A 19,785-nucleotide genomic window follows, 5' to 3' on the forward strand; every position below is an offset into this window, starting at 1 on the left:
GAGCCTCTTTGGAGGATGAGGGTAGAATGACAACATTCTGCTGGTAGATAAGTGGGGCTGAGGGTAAATAAGTGGTAATAACACCTAACATGGCAATTTAAGGTTTGTAAAGCACTTTATATACATCCTCATTTAATCCTTACAATAAGTATCTTCATTTTAAAGATGAGGAAACTGACCTTGGTCACATGGCTGGGAAGTGCCCAAGGCCCTTACTCAGGTCTTTCTGACTCCAGGTCCAGGGGAAGACTTATTCCGCTAGCTTTGGAGTAAGGAGAACTGGATCCCAATATGCTGCAGTCAGCTAATTGACAGCCTGATTGTTAAATTTTTAGTGTGAGCATTTACACTTGGGAAATCAGTTTACATTGCAAGCCAGGGCTTGATTTATTGTTTTGTTGATTGTCTGGACTTAGGAAAGTGATAGAGAAAAGTATGAAGGATGCAGCTTAAACATACAAGTGTATCATATGTGAATTATTCTCCCTAGAGAGTTAATTGTTAAACATTTGTCAGCACACCCTTTGTCTAGGTTCAAATCTTGCCCTAGATAACTAACATCTCAGCATGAGGTTGCTCATTGGTAAAATGGGAGAAGATAATAATAAGTACTTAATAAATAATTGTGAATTGAGTGACTTGTGCTATTACCTCAACATAATGGTTGTGAGGAAGCAGCTTTGTAAACCTTTTAATGGTGTAGAAATAGAAAGTATTTGGGGAAATGCTGGTAGGAGACAGTGATGATAACAATAGCTGACATGTCTAGCTTTGATTTTCACTTGAACCTCTTAAAAATTCTGTGAACCAGGACCTACTGGTATTACCTATGTAGCAGGTAAAGAAACTGAGGCTTAGATAGGAGATGTAGCTAGCTCATGACCTTACAACTGAAAAGTGTTAGAGGAAAGTTTTGAATCAGATGTCTTCTGTTATTCCTGGTATTGATGATTGCAGGTGATGCCTTCATAAGGTGTTGATAGTGATAAGGGAAGGAAACATTGTATTCCATGCTAAATCTTGTCAATGGTATTGTCAAAATAGGTGATATGGTCATGGTAGGTAATGCTGTTTTGGTAGGTAATACTGTTATGGTAGGTGATATTATCATGGTAGGTGATACTGTTATGATAGGTGATACTGTTATGGTAGGTGATATTATCATGGTAGGTGATACTGTTATGGTAGGTGATATTATCATGATAGGTGATACTGTTATGATAGGTGATACTGTTATGGTAGGTGATATTATCATGGTAGGTAATACTGTTATGATAGGTGATACTGTTATGGTAGGTGATATTATTATGGTAGGTGATATTATCATGGTAGGTAATACTGTTATGGTAGATAATATTATCATGGTAGGTGATACTATTATGGTAGGTGATACTGTTATGGTAGGTGATATTATCATGGTAGGTGATAATGTTATGATAGGTGATACTGTTATGGTAGGTGATATTATCATGGTAGGTAATACTGTTATGATAGGTGATACTGTTATGGTAGGTGATATTATCATGGTAGGTAATACTGTTATGATAGGTGATACTGTTATGGTAGGTGATATTATCATGGTAGGTGATACTGTTATGATAGGTGATACTGTTATGGTAGGTGATATTATCATGGTAGGTAATACTGTTATGATAGGTGATACTGTTATGGTAGGTGATATTATCATGGTAGGTGATAATGTTATGATAGGTGATACTGTTATGGTAGGTGATATTATCATGGTAGGTAATACTGTTATGATAGGTGATACTGTTATGGTAGATAATATTATCATGGTAGGTGATACTATTATGGTAGGTGATACTGTTATGGTAGGTGATATTATCATGGTAGGTGATAATGTTATGATAGGTGATACTGTTATGGTAGGTGATATTATCATGGTAGGTGATACTGTTATGATAGGTGATACTGTTATGGTAGGTGATATTATCATGGTAGGTAATACTGTTATGATAGGTGATACTGTTATGGTAGGTGATATTATCATGGTAGGTAATACTGTTATGGTAGATAATATTATCATGGTAGGTGATACTATTATGGTAGGTGATACTGTTATGGTAGGTGATATTATCATGGTAGGTGATACTGTTATGGTAGGTGATGCTGTTATGGTAGGTGATACTGTTATGGTAGGTGATGCTATTATGGTAGGTGATATTGTTATGATAAGTGATACTGTTATGGTAGGTGATATGGTCATGGTAGGTAATACTGTTATGATAGGTGATACTGTTATGGTAGGTGATATTATTATGGTAGGTAATACTGTTATGATAGGTGATACTGTTATGGTAGGTGATATTATTATGGTAGGTGATATTATCATGGTAGGTAATACTGTTATGGTAGATAATATTATCATGGTAGGTGATACTATTATGGTAGGTGATACTGTTATGGTAGGTGATATTATCATGGTAGGTGATACTGTTATGGTAGGTGATGCTATTATGGTAGGTGATATTGTTATGATAAGTGATACTGTTATGGTAGGTGATATGGTCATGGTAGGTGATGCTGTTATGGTAGGTGATACTGTTATGGTAGGTGATATTATGGTAGATGATATTGTTATGGTAAGTGATAGTGTTATGGCAGGTAATATTGTTATTGTGGGTGATATGGTCATGGTAGGTGATATTATGGTAGGTAATATTGTATGGTAGGTGATATTATTAGGTAGGTGATATGTTATGATAGCTGATATGGTCATGGTATAGAGTAGGTGACATTGTTATGGCACGTGATATGGTCGTGGTAGGTGATGCTGTTATGATAGGTGATATTGTTATGGTCAGTGGTTTTGCCATGGCAGGTAGTATTGTCAGTGTGGTATTGGTGTTAAATGATAAGGAATAATGGTGTTGGGGGGGGGTAAAGGACAGTGACTGTAGGGAATGATGGCAGCTGAAATGTAGGAAAAGCTCTGAGATCTCGCAGAAGGAAGGCTGACTTTCCATAACCTCCCCTTCTATTGAACCCCACTGCCAAATTCCACATCGTTCCTTCTCAGCTCCCAGGAAGGTGCTGAATTCTCAAGCTCTAAAGAAAACCTCAGGGATCATGAAAGAGACTCCTTTCTCAGCTTCCCCACACTTCTTACTTGCCCCTCATTCTGTGGCTATGGGCCCTGGAATTCATTTCTTTAGGTTATCATACCTCAAGATAAATCTTGCCTCCAGATAAATCAGCTTTTTCTGGGGAATAGAGGCACCTCTGCTCGACTCTAGTATGCGGGGGTGGGGAGGGTGGGGGAAGGAGACTCCATGAGGTTCCTCATTCTCTTCATTAGGCAGTTCTTCCTCAGATCTATCCTAAATTCTTGCTGAAAGCTTTTGAGTTCTTTCTCTCTCTAATCTACCCCTAGGGGGAGTGCTGTGCACATTCAGGAAAAGACTGACAGACCCTATTTCTAAATAGATTGGAATTTCTCAGGATGGAGGGATTGAGTGCTGGAAAGGAGATAATTTATTCCAACCCCTTACTTTTGCAGGGGAAGAAATTGAGGCTCAGGGAGATAGATAGCAGAATGCAGCAAAAATGGAGTTTGTAACCTTGGTTCAAATCTCTCCCTGTCACTTTTTCTTGGGTAAACTGTTGAACCTTCCTGGTTCACAGTCTCTTTGGGGGGGAGGGGGAAAAGAGAGAGGAGAGAGGGAAGAGAGAGAGAGAGAGAGAGAGAGAGAGAGAGAGAGAGAGAGAGAGAGAGAGAGAGAGAGAGAGAGAGAGCTAGATTAGATGACTTCTAAATTCTCTTCTGGCTCTAAATCTATAATCTTAGGGAAGTGACTAGCTCAGGGTGACATATCTGTTAAGAGATAGTTTCATGATTTGAAGCCAGGTCTAAATTCAGCGAGCATTTTTTCACCTTTCCTCTAAGATGAATTGTTACAACGCTGAGGAGACACTAAGAGAGACAAATTTCACTTCTTTGACTTTTCTTTTCCCCATTCTCTGCCTAGATGTTTTCCATATGGAAAGACTTCCTGAAGGCAGCAGGGTTTGATGGAAAGAGCATTAGAGCTGGAATTAGGAAACACTTCTGAGTATATGTCTTAGCTCTCTGACTTACTTTCTATGTGTTGTTGGTAAGCTACCTTCTCTAAGCCTCAGTCTTTTCATCTGTAAAATGGGAATAAAATACTGCGCAACTTGCAGGGCTAGTATAAAAATTTCTTGTATGCTTCAAATTTTTATAGAAATGAAAGTTATTACTATTATTATTGAAAGAGAAAGAAGGAAAGCATAGAATCAAGCAAATGGAGATTCTGCCCCCAAATTTCATAGAGGCCATCTGCTTTCCTTTGTGCCTCCTACACAAAGTTCTTGAAGTTCAAATTCTTTTCCTCCCCTCACCCCTCTTGCCTTGGGTAATTTAGTCCTGCTTTCACACAGTAGCCTAAGCCTGGATGCCCTTAGTTGCCTGCCAATAATCCTCCAAATGGTCCTCATCACTTGATCCTGCTTCCCATAGAAAATTATTCTAGATCAAAAGATTATCCATCCCTTGCAATAATCTCATTCCCTCACTGAGTGAGGGATTCAGATGGTGATAGGGATGATGAAGGTAATAGAGAATGGTGAAGGTGATAGAGAAAGTGAGGATGGGATGAAGGTTAATGGTGTTAGGGTAATGATGGTGATAATAATTGAGTGAGAAGATAGTGATGATACTAATAAGGGTGACAGTTGATGGTGACAGAGATAGAGATGCTAGTGAGGGTGATGAATACAATAGTTGATAATATTAGAAAGGAGGATGAGGATAGGGTAGTGATGAAGAAGGGGAAAAAGACAGTAGTGATGGTGGTAGAGAGGATCGTGATAAGGATAGGGAGATAACAGTGATGGTGATAGAGAAGGTAGTGATGATATGGAAAGTAAAGATGGTGATAGAAAGGGCAGTGATGATGATATAGAATGGGAGGATGGTGATGATGATGGTAATGATACTATGGTGGTAGTGATGTATGGTGAGAAAAGCAGCATCTTGGAGCTCCACTTTATGTCATCTCCCAAGCAAGATATTAGTGGCCACATCCAGAATAGCAATAGCTTCACCACTATGATTATTGCCTCTGAATGTGTTTTTTGCTCTTGAGGTAAGAGACATTGCTTGCTTGGGCTAGAAGCTTGGCCTAGATTCAGGGAGTAAAGAGATCAATAGTTATTGAAAAGGCAGATAGCAAAAAATACACACTTGTGGATCATCAGCGACTTTTGACCAGAGGACAGGATGAAATGAGATGGGTTGGGGAATCTGATGCAAAGATATCTCACACTTCCCTACTTTTTGGACTTCCTTTCCTGCCTGCAACTTCCAGCTTTTTCATTCTGGACAGCAGACAGCCATGAGGATCCAGATGTCCTGGGAAATGGATCCAACCAGTCTGAGAGATCGTGCCCTATGCACTACATATACTGCCCTTATATCAGCTGATCCTTCTTCCCTAACCTCAGAAAAGGCTGGCCACCCAAGGATTCTGCTGGTAAAAAGAGCTCTGGGCTAGGAATTAACTTCAACTTACAAACTGTATGCCCTTGATACATCATTTAATGTCTCATGGCTCCAAGTTGCCCATTTGTAAAATGACTCATGAAAAATTTTAATATCTTTTTTAACTCTTAACAGTTATGCCTCATCCTGACACACTGAAGCTGATGAGTATGGATAAGTATAGATTGGTTTTCTTCTCTCCCAAAATCTTCCGTATAGGGTAGTCTTATCCCTTATATTGCATAAAAGCTGGAATATAACATGTCATTGACACATACACATACGAATATATGCGATTTTAGGCCCTGTATCCTAATTTTTCTAGAATGGGATAGGATGTCCCAACACCCTTAGAAGCACATCTACTTTTAATATAAACTGTTCCTTTAGATAGCCAAGAGCTATCTTTAAACAGGCAACCAATCAATAAACAAACATTCATTAAGCATCTATTATGTGTCATATATGATAATAGGAACTGAAGATACATATAAAAAGAATGATCCTGAGAAAATTCTTAATATAGGGAAAAAAGAGAAAAATATAATGAATCAATACTGAAAGTTCATTCACAGCTTCCTTTAAAAAAATTCCTTTAAAAAAATTAAGTTCTCCAATACAACTCCTTTCTCCATCAATCTCTGAATTTCAAAGAAATAGATATTTAAAGGGATGGCCTTCTTCTCCCCCAATGCCCACCACCCAAAACTTTTGCTATCCCTTTAAGGAAGAGTAAAGAGTTGTGCTGTCCAAGAACAATATTATTAGTAATATTGGCAAAGTTAATCTTTTTATAGTGAGAAGTATTATAATCTTAGAGAAAAAAAAAGCTAGATTCAAGTTCCAATTTTGCCACTTGACCGTGGCCAAGTCAATTCTAAATTTTTTTGAGCCTCAGCTTCCTCATCTGTAAAATAAGGATATTTACATTATCTACCCTATGTGACAGAAAGCACTTTGTAAACCTTACATGGACCTTCTACTGTAGTGGGGATTTCTTCCTCAGAAATTTTCTCTTATATTCCTTAAATCACTCACTGTGGTCATTCCTGCATTATACAGAGCTCCTGCCCCAAATGCCCTCTCTCCTCCTCTTTCCCTTACCAAGTTCTCCTCCACCTTCAGGACAAAATTGAGTCTCATTTCTTCAGGAAGCCTTCCTGACCCCTCCCCAACCCTCAACTCCATTATCCTACACTCCCAAGTTCACATTATCCTTATACTTTCCTCTTAGCTCCTGAAGCCTTGGTGTTGTGTATATTGTATACCACACATTGGATAAGTGAACTCATGGGAGCCTGGAAATGTAGGTTATTTTGGCATCTGTGTGAACCTGGTCTTTTTAGTCAGCCAAATGCTGGCTTTTCTTTTTCCTCCCTCCTTACCCCTCTTCCCAATAACAATGACAACAAGCACAAGCAAACTTGAGTCCAAGGCTGGGTATGTCATAAGGATTCACTGAATAAATATGTATTGATTGAACAGAGTTTTAAAAAATATATAACATAAATTATTAAGCTGATTATGAAGATATGCCCTCTGTGCATTGAATTTCTTGGGACAGAATATGAGAAGCAATGTGGTGTAGGGCAGTGATATCAAACTCAGATAGAAGAGAAGAGGGGCACTGAACTATACATCCCTGTGGGCAGCATATTGACTTTGTTTTAAAATGTAATATTATCTATGTTTTATTACATTTGATTATGTCATTAAATATTTTCCAATTAACATTTTAATCTGGTTCTGGCACACTAGGGAGAGTTGTGGACTGAGTCTTAACTCATGGCCGAAGGGGATAAAGCCCTGCATTTGGCATCAGGAGATTTGGGTTGGATTCCCAGATGTAATACAAGTTGTGTGATCTTGGGGAAGACATCTAATCCTCTCTAAGCCAAATTTGCCTGACATGTAAGTAAAATGGTCCAAGATCAAAGTTGTTGTCCAGGGTTGTTGCAAACTTTTAAACTCTGTAGAAATGGAACTTTAAAAAAAAGTGAACTACAAAAAGACATCATCTTACCCAGCTTCTTCATTATAAAATGAAGGAAACTTAAGTCTGGAAAAGGACTTGTCTAAAATCATACAGTAAATTAGGAACAGGTTTGAGATTTCCAAATCAATGCTATTTCTACTATTATGCCCCCTATTAACTCTTAAGAAAGCATCATGTGGCTGTCCTGAAAAATAGGATAGAAAGCCCTACCCTCCCATCCCAATCTCTCTCCATTTCATATTGATTCTCTGATTTAGGAAAGAAAACATGATTCTTTAGTCTTTCCTCTGACTAAATACAAGTTCATACTCTTACATAATATTTTTCATCCTTTAAAAGTCCAAAACCATCTCACAGAACACTCCCTCCAAGAAGACTTCCTTAATGGAACCCACCAAACTCTGTTCCATCTAGGAATACAGCCTAGAAATACCCTAAGTGAACAAATAACTCCTTTACACTGGACGAGAGTTTGGATTGAAAGATTTTTTATTTTTGTATCCAAGATGCCTGACTTGCTCTCCTTCACAGATCAGGAACTTCCGGAGAGCGGGAGCTGTTTTTTGCACTTAACCTAGTCAGAATGAGCTCTAACCTAAACATAAACCAAGTCTTAATCCCAGTCACAGAATGTGCCCTAGCCCTACTACTTATCTCAAAAACCTCAGGAATTGAATGAGTTCCAAGGGAGACTAGGAGTGAAAGTGCAGATGACTCTGTGACCCACCCTCATTGCAAGAGCCAAGTTCTACTGATGGGAAGGAGAGATGAGGCAGAGTGGCGTCTAATGGCAGGTTTTTGTATCTCCCGTCTCCACTCTGCCCCAGCTGATGAGCAGCTATAGTCTTGGATGGAGGGCTAAATGATCCATCAGTGTTTGTGACTTGTACAAGGCTGATGGGTCCATTGTAGAGAAAATATCTTGATTGATCCCTGACATGGGAAAGATGGTACAGACTGAACTCAGCAAGAGGAAAGTTGGAAGTTGGCCAGACTCTCACTCAGGGTTCAGACCCCTGGTAAATGGCCAGAAATAGATGAGGTGATAGCAGATGAACTAGGGAAAAGAAGGAGGAAAGAAGATCTTTTTGGGCATCGAAAACCAACAGTGTGATAGACAGTATCTTCTAATCCTTATACTGAATTCTTCATTGAAGGAGCTCCTATTTCTTCACTGAACTCCTCATCTCTTCATGGAGCTCTCATTCCTTAAACAGAGTATTTTTCTCATCACTAAGCACTAATCTCTTTATTCCCATCATTGGGCCCCATCCTTTAATATAAATTCAACCTCTTTTCACAGACTCCTTGATCAAATTCTTGAGCTCCAGCTTGTCTTCCCTCACTGACTCTCCAACCCACTCACTGAGCTCCTATTGTCTCATCATAAAGCCCTAACATAAAAACCTTTGCCATTTAGAATCTGAGAATCTTATCATCTTTCCTCATTTGCAAAATGAAGAAGATAAATGGAATCCTGATCTGAAATGAGATAACATATGGAAAACATTACATAAAAGTCAGTTGTTATAATTGACAATTAGGGGCTCCAGACCTTGCTGGTTCCTCATAGAACATGAACCTTAAAGTGCCACTTTATAGACTGAGGGAATTTAGAACACCTTCCTTAGAATGGAAGGAATTTTAGAGAAAACCTAGTCTTAATCCCTTCATTTCCCCAAATAAGTTAAGAAACATGCCTGAAGTAACACAGGTACTAAGTGGGAAGATTTTAATAAGAACCTACATCTGATAATTCCAAACCAGCATTCAATTTCTATTTACCATGTATTCTTTCCTGGATCTCAGATCTTCAAACATTCTAGTTTTGTTTCCTCTTCGACTCCTACCTATATTGCTGGAGATAGTTAAAACTGCTCTTTGGAATAATTTCCATCTAAATACAAATTTTCACTCATGTTAAAAATCACTGATCCCAGAATTTATATATTTTCTCTGTTTATTTCTAAGCACCATAGTACATGGTCCTCTAACTTTATCCATACACTGAATGTTGATCCCTCCAAATCTCTCTCTCTCTCTCTCTCTCTCTCTCTCTCTCTCTCTCTCTCTCTCTCTCTCTCTCTTCATATTCTTTTTTCACTTCATCTCTCTGTCTCATGCACAAAACCAAGAGCTTATATTTCCACATTTGGACCCACCTATATAGATGCACATTCACACATACATATAAATTTTGACACACTATATTCTCTAACAAACCATTGAAGATATATATATATATATATATGTATACCCACATATTCATTCATACTCTTGCATAGACATATACTTTTTATTATTAGAGAGATATATACACTTACAAACATACATATACATACACACATATGTATGTGTATGTAATGTACACCTACATTATATATCTTTATATCATTACATCCAACACTCACACTCTCAGAATCCTCACTTTAGATCAACAAAGCTCTTCTTCCCACTGGTTCCAATGAACCTAGTTTCCCTCTAAAGGTATGAAATCCAACATAGACTAGATGTCAGACTCTTGGGACTGAGAGAAAAACCAGGTAGGGTTTGGCTCAGATTCTAGGTCCGGATGAGATATCTGCAACTCAGAGATGGCTCGACTATTCTTTTGTCTTAACCAGACGCTGGGCTTGTTTGTCAGAGGGACAGACAGGCTGGGGCTGGGGCTGGGGCCATATTCTTCCCAATGAGAATCTGACTTCTACCTCCTCTAGCTAGCTCAAAGAGCAATAGAAGACCACGCCCCAGTTCTCAAGTCCAGATGCTCTCCAGGGGCCAGCTGTGCTTCTGGCTCACCAGCAGGGTAAGGGAGAGCAATTTAACGTAAGCTATTATTACAGATAAATCACAGAGCTGGAAGTATTTTGATACAAACATAATTGTATATTTAATGTGAAATTATATATGTATCCTTTGCAACTGAAGAGGGAAAAATAGTCACTATCAGTGAAATCACAGAATGATAGAACCTCTGAAGTGAAGAGTACCTTAAAGATTTTCTTATCATTCACTATCATTTTTCAAATGAAGAAACTGAGGTTCATAGAAAAGAGGTAACTTTCCTATGGTGAGACTAGTTATGGGCAAATTTTGCATTGAAGGCCCTCAGATCCAGGTCTGTTGGCTCCAAGTCTATCAATCTTCCTATTACAGGAAATGTTTTCTCAGAAGCCCATTTCTTTCACTGATGATGATTCCAGTCCCCAAGTTCTAACAATCTATGAATTATTACAATTATGAATATTGTTAGCAAAAAGCTTAGTCAATCGGGAATTAGCTGGGTCAGAGAACAGCATCCTGAGAGACTGGAATACATTGGGGCAGGAAGAGTGGAGACTAACTGGGTTGGGGTACATCCTAGAATGGGGAGAAGAGGAAGAATTCCTTGTAGTAATGTGAAGTGTAGCTGTGAAATGGGGGGGAAGTTAAACCACTAGGCACCCTTGATGAAGAAGGTGTTGGGTGAGGGAAACCCTGCTTGGAAACTTAGTTAGTATATGTTATTTGGCCAGTCTTTTCCCTTATGTTAGCCTCAGTTTTCCTTAACTTAACAGATATCAACTAGTCAGATGATCAGCTAGTCCAGCACCCTCTCTTCTTCTAGATTGTATGCTATCTTAGCAGGAATTTTTTTTCACACATTTCTTTCCATTCTTTTTCTGAAGAGAGTTAGAGGTTTGTTTGTGATTTAGTTTTTCCCCTTAAAGAGTTGTTTTCATTCCCTTTCTATTTTCTCCCCTTTTCTCTCTGCTACTATCCCTTTGCCTTTCCCTATCTTTCCTTCCTTTCCCTAGCTCTTTCTTCTTCATCTCTCCTTCCCTATATTGATCTCCTCTGTGATCTCTCTTCAATCTCTCTTCTTGCCTTTTTTTTTAAACTTCTGTACCTTTCGCTGTTTAGTTTTATCTTCATCCCTTTCTTCTCCACCCCCTATCTCCTTTGATTTCAACCTGTTTCTCTTTCTCTATAGGGATTAATCCTTCCCTTGAGAATTGTCACCTCACTTCCTAGAATTTCCATTTAGAGCATGCAGGACTCATAAATCAGTTAAGGGATCTTGGAGATGGAATCCTGTTCCTTCTGAAGAATACTTGCTCCCAATCATTTATAGCCCTGCAGATGATACTCATAGTTTACCTCTCTAAGTACTGGAAGGAGTAAATTGTGCCAGGAAGGAGAAGCAATCTCTCCAGCCTCTTACTTATCCTAACATCCCATATTCTTGCTGAGTGGGATAATACTCTTGATGGGAGAAGCTGACCTCCTGAAGATTTCAAGGAACCCCCATATAACAAGGCTGCCAAGAATCCTTAGAATACAAAACAATCCAAGGACTTGGGATATGTGTGTGGGAAAATGCTTAAATTACAAAGTGACCAGGGACCATTTGAAAAGAACCTCTAACATAGGACCCCTGAGAGAGGAGAATCTTCTGCACAGATCCATCAAATGTCTTTAGGGAGATCTAAACACACTGATGCTAAGAATACTGATGAGGACCCCTTAGACACAGGAGATCCCAAGGGACTTCTGGAAGGAGGATTTCTAAACAGCAACCAAGGATTCCTGGGGGAACTGCTAAACATAGAGCTAGCGACAAAGGTGGTCCACCTCCATTGCAGAGCTGCCGGGAAGTCCTGGAGAAATTTTGACAGTTATCCAGAAATACTGGAAAGGGGACCCCTAAACACAGAGAGCACAAACTCCTTTGGGGAGGGAAAAGCCAAAGCTCTTTACGGAGGAGACTTTAACTCAGATCTGCCAAAAACCGCCGAGGAGACCCTTTAGGCATGGAGCTAACAAGAGTGCATGGGAATAGAAACCCCGAACACAGAATGATCAAGGGCTTTTGAGGCAACTCTTAAAAACAGACCCATCAAGAGTTCCTGAAGTGGATCCCTAAACACTGTTAAACTAAGGATACCTAGGAGAATGTCTAAAAACAAGGCTACCAAGAGCCCCCGAGAGAGACACAGATCCACCACGGATTCCCTGGGGAAGTCCTTAAAATAGCTCTTCCCTTCTGAATGGGACCTCCTAGAGTTCAAAGGACTTTTTGGGAAACCTAAAATATTTAGCTGCCAAGAAACGGGGGTCTTAAATGCAAAATCATCAAGTTCCTCTGAAGGAACCTTTCGACTTTGTTTATCCCCCAACTCTTTTTCTATCTCCCTCTCCAGTCCAGCTCTTCCTAGAAATTGACCTCTTCACCCTAGAATGTCCCTCACCTTTCCCCTTCCCGTTTGCCTTAGGTTCCCTTCTCCCACCGCGATGTCTGCCTCTGGGTAAGGATGGAAGGTGTCTGCAAATCTCAGCACAGTGGAGAAACAGAAGACCCTTTCCCTAGAGGTCCTGCTCCCCTCCTGCCCCCCATCCCGCTCACGGAAGGAGAACATAGTCGGAAAGGCTGAGGGAGCTACAGTAGGACTTACCAATGCGTAGACGGAGCTGAGCACGGAGCAGCAGAGGAGCAAGGCAAGGCTGTGCGAGATCCGGGGCTCTCCCATCGCCGCCGTTCCCTAGGGCCGAGTCCAGCGGGGCTGGGGACGAAATGGGCCGGGCCGGGAGGGAGGGGAGGGTGATGATGGCGATGAGAGAAAGGAAGGCCCTCGGGTTAGCCGAGGGGGCGCAGGAGGCGTCTTCCACCCCCTCGCCCCCTCTCTCCCTTTGCCCTCTTTCCTCTGGCTCTCCGGGGGTTCGTTCCCAGACTTAGGCTGCAAGAAAAAGGCGGAGACAGAGGCTACCGCCCCGGGGCTCCGGACGTCCCCACCCGAGGCTCTGGGCAGCCCCAGAGCCCAGCGCTGGCTCCATGTGCTGGGAGAGCAAGACCGAGTCGGAGAGCTGGAGGAGAGGGCGAGAAGAGCGCACTGCGCTCGGTTAGCTCGCTGGGTATCTGCCTCGGAGCAGGGAAATCACATCCATATGTCAGAGCCGCTCTTCTCCCCCTCCCAGCCCCGCCCCCAACTCCCCCCTCCCCTTAATGGGAAGTTCGAGTGGTGGTTTTGTCCAACGCTCTAGGGGTGGGGTGGGGGTAGCTAAGACGGGGGTGTGGCCTGGGGGTGTAGAGGCTGCAGGGGGGTGGAATCCTGGGGGGCTACGTGGGAGAGGGGCCTGGAGCGATGTGGGCCATGGAGGCTGAGGGGGGGTGTGTGGATGCCGGTCTCCCTGGGTGGGGAGGGGTGGAGGCTAGGGGGTGTGGGAGCCGGCACGTGGGGGTGTAGAGGGGGTGAAAAGGGGGCTGGGGTAAGAGTGAGATGGGGAGTGGTAAAGAGGTGGTGATGAGGAGGGAGAGGGGGTGGGTGAGAAGGGATTAAGGAGTGGATTGGGAAAGGGGTAGTAGGGGGATGAGATGGGCTGGGGAAGGGGAGTGGTCAGGCGGGGGTGGGGGAGGAGTGGCTTAGACTGGGGGAAAAGGGGAGGTGGGCTGGGGAAGGGGAGTGGTCCGGGCTCAGAGGGGGAGTAGGCGGGGCTGGGTGAGGGGTGGTCGCCCGAGTCCGGGTGTATTTTTAGATCTGGTAATTTTATCTTTTCCAGGTTTCTAGGGAAGGGGGGGAAGGAAAGCGCCGAAGGAGACAGTGAAGGGGAGGGGAAGGATGGGGGTGGTAGGGACGCGTTTTTCTGCAACTTAAACAGCGCCTGGGTGTGGGGGAGAAAGTCTTGTTTAACTTTGCAATAACACTCAAACCTACAGTAGTCGGAGGCTGGCGGCCGCCAGCTCCCGTCCCCAGCCCCGGCCCCTTCTCCTCCCATCCCTTTCCCTCCCTTCCCTCCCCTCCCAGGCCTGGCCCGCCGGCCCGGCGGCTTCCCTCTCATTCCCTCATTTTCAGTCTTTGGGCCCAGGATCTGCTTCCCCTCCTTCCCCCGGCCCCCTGGAAGTTCTGCCTGTCCAGCTCAGTCTCTGTCTCTCCCTCTCTCTTCCTTTTTTTCTTCCGTGGCAGTCTGCCGGTCTTTCGGACTCTCTTGCAGTCTGTTTCTCTCCCAGTGTCTCCAGATCTTTTTACCCTCCGGCTTTTTCTGCCTTCCTCCAGGAGTCCCCTTCCCCTCCCTTTGGGACTCTCAGGGGCTGTCTCTCCTTACCTCCCCTCTACCTTTCTCTTTTTGTAGCTGTCTCTCTCCATCTGTCTCTTCTCAGTCTCTGCCTCTACTATTCTGTCTCAGTCTCTGGCTCTGATGCCTGTCTCCCTCTTCTCTAAGTCTCTCCCCCACCCCCATTCCCGAAAATATTTGCAAGTTTCCAAAAAAGCCCAAAGCCAAGCGGGAGAAGGGCGGGCTTTGGGCCCTGGGGCTGCTACACAGTCTGCTCCAAGACAGAGTCATAGGAAGGTACAGGACCCCCGGCCTGCTCAGTTCCCCATCTGTCCTAACTCCGAGCTTCCAGCACATCCACTCCACCCTCACTTTACAAGCACACTACACACAAATACACATATACTAACACTTACTCTGAGCCGGTAGCCTCGGGCCCCGCTTTGCCATGGATGTCGGGGGACCCCCCGACGGCCCCCCGAGGACAGCGCCCCGTCCGCGATCCCGGGGGGACTTCATCGGGCGCCGGGGCCCCCTCCTACCCCCCTCCCTGCCCCCGCCCTCCTCCTGCTCCTCCCCACCTCGTCCACCCCCCCACCCTGGTCCTCGGCTTCCTTTCTCTCCAGACTGGCTCTCTCCCTAATTTTTTCCCCGTCTGTTTTTGTTCCTTTCCTCTTTCTCTCTGCCTTGCTTGCTGTCCTTCCCTCTGGTTCCCTCCTTCGCTACCCAGCTACTCCGGCCCGGAACACCACACTGACAGTGTTTACAGGGAGGGGAGGGGGGAGAGGAGAAGGAGGAGGAGGAGGAGGGAAAGGAGGAGGACGTTTGAAATGGGGGAGGAGCCCTGAGGTCCCAGGTTATAGGGGCTGGGAGGGGGACGCCACGAACCCCCACACCCCCCACCTCAATAACCTCCTAAACCCAGACCGAGAGTCCTTTACTGTTAGTGTGTGCTAGATGCTGCTGAGGTCCAGGGTTTGTCCCACCATTCCCGCTGGACCAGTTCATTCATATCCCCCGGAATTGGTTTCAGAGAGAGGGGGGCTGATATTTTTTTTCTTTCCTCCACTTCATGCCTCCCACTTCAGATTTTGGGTACATGAGAAGAAGATGCCTGGATAGGGGAAAGCTAGGTGGAACACAGAGCGATTACGCCCCCGTTCCAGGAGCTACGTGGCTCCAGAGAATGGGGCTGCACGTCAGTGGTCCTTAGTGAGTCCGTCAGTCCCTTCATCAGTCTCTCTTTCAGTTCTTCCCCAGTTCACCCCGAAGGTAGGGGCTCCAGACGACCCACTTTATTATTTTTTTCCCATGAAATTGCTATTGGGTTAATTTTTTTTCCTTCTAATTGCAACAGCCCCTCAGCGTCTGAATAGGTGCCTTCAGTTCCTTCATGAAAAGGCCCCTCTTTCCAGGGCCAGAGCAAGGTTTCCTGGTAAAGCCTGAAATCCTCATCTCTGGATATCGACTCTCACTCTCACCTCTCTCTCTCTCTCTCTCTCTCTCTCTCTCTCTCTCTCTCTCTCTCTCTCTCTCTCTCTCTCTGTCTGTCTCTCTCTCTCTCTGTCTCTCTCTCTCTCTCTGTCTCTCTCTCTCTCTCTCTCTCTCTCTCTCTCTCTCTCTGTCTCTCTCTCTCTCTGTCTCTCTCTCTCTGTCTCTCTCTCTCTCTCTCTCTGTCTCTCTCTCTCTCTCTCTCTTATATCTGTCTCTTCTCTTCTCCTTCCTCTCTCTCTCTCGTCTCTGTCCTTCTGCATTCCTTTCCCTCTTTTCTCTCTTTTCTCCTTTTATGTCTCTCTCCCCCTTGCTTGTCTTTATCTCCCTTTCTTTTCTCCCTTACTTTACTCTCTTCTTCCCACACACCCTTTTCTCTTCCCCTGTCTCTCATATTCTTTCTTCTTTCTATCTCTCCGTTTTCCTTTGTCTACAAGACCAACCCTGGGTAGCTTATTTGGGCAGACAGGCTATGCGATCTGAGAGGTAGGTGTATAGCAGGACAAAGAAAGCTTGGCTCCCTTCACTTCTTTTTGAGTTTAGCTCTTCAGACAATAACCATTGAAAAGGCGGGAAATTGGAGGACTGGGTCCTCGAGTGCAGGGAACTCTGTTGTATTATTTGAAAGTTTCTTTCCTCATTTCCCTCCACTGAGATACTTCTGATAGGTAGAAAAAGAGAAAAAGTATAGAGAAGGAGAGGCCTCCTGTGGATTTTTGGGGTAAAGACAGGGATCATAAAGGAGAGGGGAGAATTTTAAACCTTCGGAGCTGACTAAGAGATGAGCTGGTACAATGTCCTCCTATTCCTCCCTGTTCTGTTTCCCCATTCATTTAAGAATTAGAAAACCAAAGTCTGGAAAGAGGAAGTCATATATCAAGTTCATAAAAGAACTGGAACTAGAACACAGATTTTCTGATTCTTAGATTGAGGCTCTTTGTATTTCAGAGATGGACTCTTTGAGGAATATGGGTGCTCACTGAAGGAATCTGGATTGAGCAGAAAGGATATATAATCAATGAAAGAGATGAAAGCTTACTGGCGGAAAAGAGGACTAACTTAATTTTATGGGTATGGAGGAGAAGTCTGATATACTATCTTGTTCTGCCATTGTAAAGTGGAAATGGAGGAGATAAATTTCACAAAGGGGTTTGGAAGAAAGAACTATCAGCCTTTTATTAGGACATAGCTAATCAAGAATGCAGTCAAGACCCATTATCCAGAGAGGATAGAGTTTCCATTTTCCTCTCTCACCTCCTATTGGAATCTATAATACAGTTCATTTTAAAGGGCATCAGATTTGGAGAGAGAAGATGTAGGTTTCCTTCTTAGCTCTTCTACATGCTGCCTTTATGACCTTGCTCAAGACCCTTCTCTCTGAGCCTGTTTTTTCATCTATAAAATGAGAGGGCTAGAATAGGTGAACTTTCAGGTACCGTACCTGAGTGTGGCATTATGGCAAATGTGCAAACTTGGAGCAGAAGAGCTTATGGTGAGAATTCTGCTCTTAATAGTTATTGTTTGATCATGTGTAATCCTCTAACTGTCCCAAATCTCAGTTTCTTTATCTGTAATAAGGATATTAATAGGGTTAGACCTCCCTTGCCTAGCTGTCATATGGATCAAATGAGATTATGTACTTAAAATATTTTATAAAGCACAAAATACTTTATAAATATCAGTTGCTGTTATGATCCAAAAATCTATACATGAAGTCCTGCCTTGCCTCCCTATAGCTGGACATGTCCTTGTATGATAACTTTTGGAGATCCCTGATATCAAGGATAAACTATTAAAAACCCTTCAAGTTATGATAATTCTGGGGTTCATATTTCTAATACATGTCTATAGCCACATCATGAAGTTGTATGCACATATGTAGTATTCAGTCTACAAAATGAACCAATACCTTGCACATAGTTGGTGCTATGGGCCTCAAATGAATGAACAAGCATTTATTAAGCATTTACTAAGTTCTAAGCCCTGGGCTAAAGTATATGGATAAAAATACAAAGGCAAAGACAATTGCTGCCCACAAGGAGATTAGCTTCTATAGCAGACAATATATTTAGGGGAGTGGTGGCCAGGGAAGAATATTTTGGCTTCGAAATTTTCAGGGATGACAAGTGGAGCCATATGAGAGTGGATCATACATACTTTCCATAGGCAAAGACAACATTAATTTGATTATGGTTCCAGAACTGAAAAGGGAAACAAGACAGCTGGAGAGAAAATGACCAGGGAGTCAAGTAAAGCATGGCTAAGTGAAGTCCCACTTAGATATGATGAGCTACTTAAAGTCCTAACCAATCAGGACATCAGTGCCCCAGTGTGACGTTTCAAGAGCTAAAAAAATCCAGTTCTCTAGATTATGGTCTCTGATTGAGGAGCAAGACAACTATCAAGATCAAGACTCCAAGGAATCCCATGAATCTTCTCTGACAACACAGGATTTGAATCCTTCTAGCATCAGACAACATGCATAAGTTACTATGGCCAAATGAACTTTGAGTCTTGGTGTATTCCGGGTGTCTAACCTGCTGCTGTTGAACCTCTTTACTCAGCTCTACTGTTTTTCTTAGGGCATATTCAACCAATCCTTGGGCTTCTGATTGAAATTTTCATATTGGGTAGAACTCACTAGATCTATGATCAGTCACAAGATCATAGAATTTAAAATTGGAAGCAACTTTACAATATATCTAACACAACTCCCTCCATGTACAGAGAAGGAAACTGAGGCCCAGAGAGGGGAAGGGATTTGATCATAGTAATATGGCTATTTCCTGACAGAGCCAAGATTTGAAAAGTATGTTTTCTAATTCCAACTTCAGAAATTCTTTGATTGTACTAGATTGTTCACTGTCTCATATTATAGCAAATAAAGGAGGAGAATTCTAGTGGAGGACTTGTACAAAGAAGATTAATAAATGTTTGTTGAATTGAATTGGATAGGAATGACCTCCCTAAAGAGGGAGGTGATCTGCTCTCAAGATCATACCTGAGTCCATCCCATTTGGAGGATTTTTGTGGCATATTATCAGAGATTTAGAGCTACTAGAATACCCCAGATGTAATCAAATTCAGTTCATACTTGAACTAAAAATCCATATGCATAATAATGAGAGATATACAGGTTGAAGTACTCTAGTGATAGGGAGCTCACCTCATTCAGCCCATTCCATTTTAAGCAAGTTCTGATTATTAGAAACCATTATTAATAGCTAGGGAATGCTGAGACTAGATAGGAAATTGAGGAGAGGCAGAATGTTATATTTGCAAAATGCACTGGAGTCAAAAGACCTAGGTTTAAATCTTAGCTCTATTGCCAACTAGTTGTATGATATTAGGTCAATCACCTTTTTAAATTTTTGACAGAGAGAGAGAGAGAGAGAGAGAGAGAGAGGTGGTGTGTGGGTGTGTGTATATGAGAGAATGTATACATGTGTATGTATGAGAGTGTATGTGTGTGTGCATGCATATGTGTGGAACTTAATGAACCTGAGAAGTATAGCATTTGGGTGAAGATAAAAGGAGCTAGAAGAAACAGAGAAACAGTATATAATACAGATTGCTTAATCGGATGGAGTCTATGGATGATGCTTTCCCGATAGTCCATAGAGATTGCACAGAGGCAAATAATGAAGGGGAACTATTACCTAAATGTTTGCTAGAAGTTTAATTTTACTGTGATAGATTTTTAAAATTAAATTTTCTTTTCAGATCTTCATTCTCTCTCTCCCAC

General features: G+C 42.5%; 1 protein-coding gene across 3 annotated transcripts in view; it reads right to left on the reverse strand.

Annotated features, from left to right (window-relative positions):
• Positions 1-19,785, reverse strand: part of PTH1R (parathyroid hormone 1 receptor) — a 71,287-nt gene that overhangs the window by 45,991 nt on the left and 5,511 nt on the right. The window contains exons 1-2 of one of the 3 annotated variants that reach the window (XM_074283110.1): positions 14,966-15,104; positions 12,956-13,063 (exon numbers count right to left, since the gene is read on the reverse strand). In XM_074283110.1, coding sequence (XP_074139211.1) covers positions 12,956-13,030 — 75 coding nt within the window. In that variant the 5' untranslated portion in view covers positions 13,031-13,063; positions 14,966-15,104. Of the gene's footprint in view, positions 1-12,955; positions 13,436-14,965; positions 15,105-19,785 lie in introns of those variants that run through there. The other 2 variants (XM_074283109.1, XM_074283111.1) reach the window with 2 other exon arrangements.

Source organism: Sminthopsis crassicaudata, chromosome 1 (genome assembly GCF_048593235.1).
Source record: "Sminthopsis crassicaudata isolate SCR6 chromosome 1, ASM4859323v1, whole genome shotgun sequence".
Classification (NCBI taxonomy): Eukaryota; Metazoa; Chordata; class Mammalia; order Dasyuromorphia; family Dasyuridae; genus Sminthopsis; species Sminthopsis crassicaudata.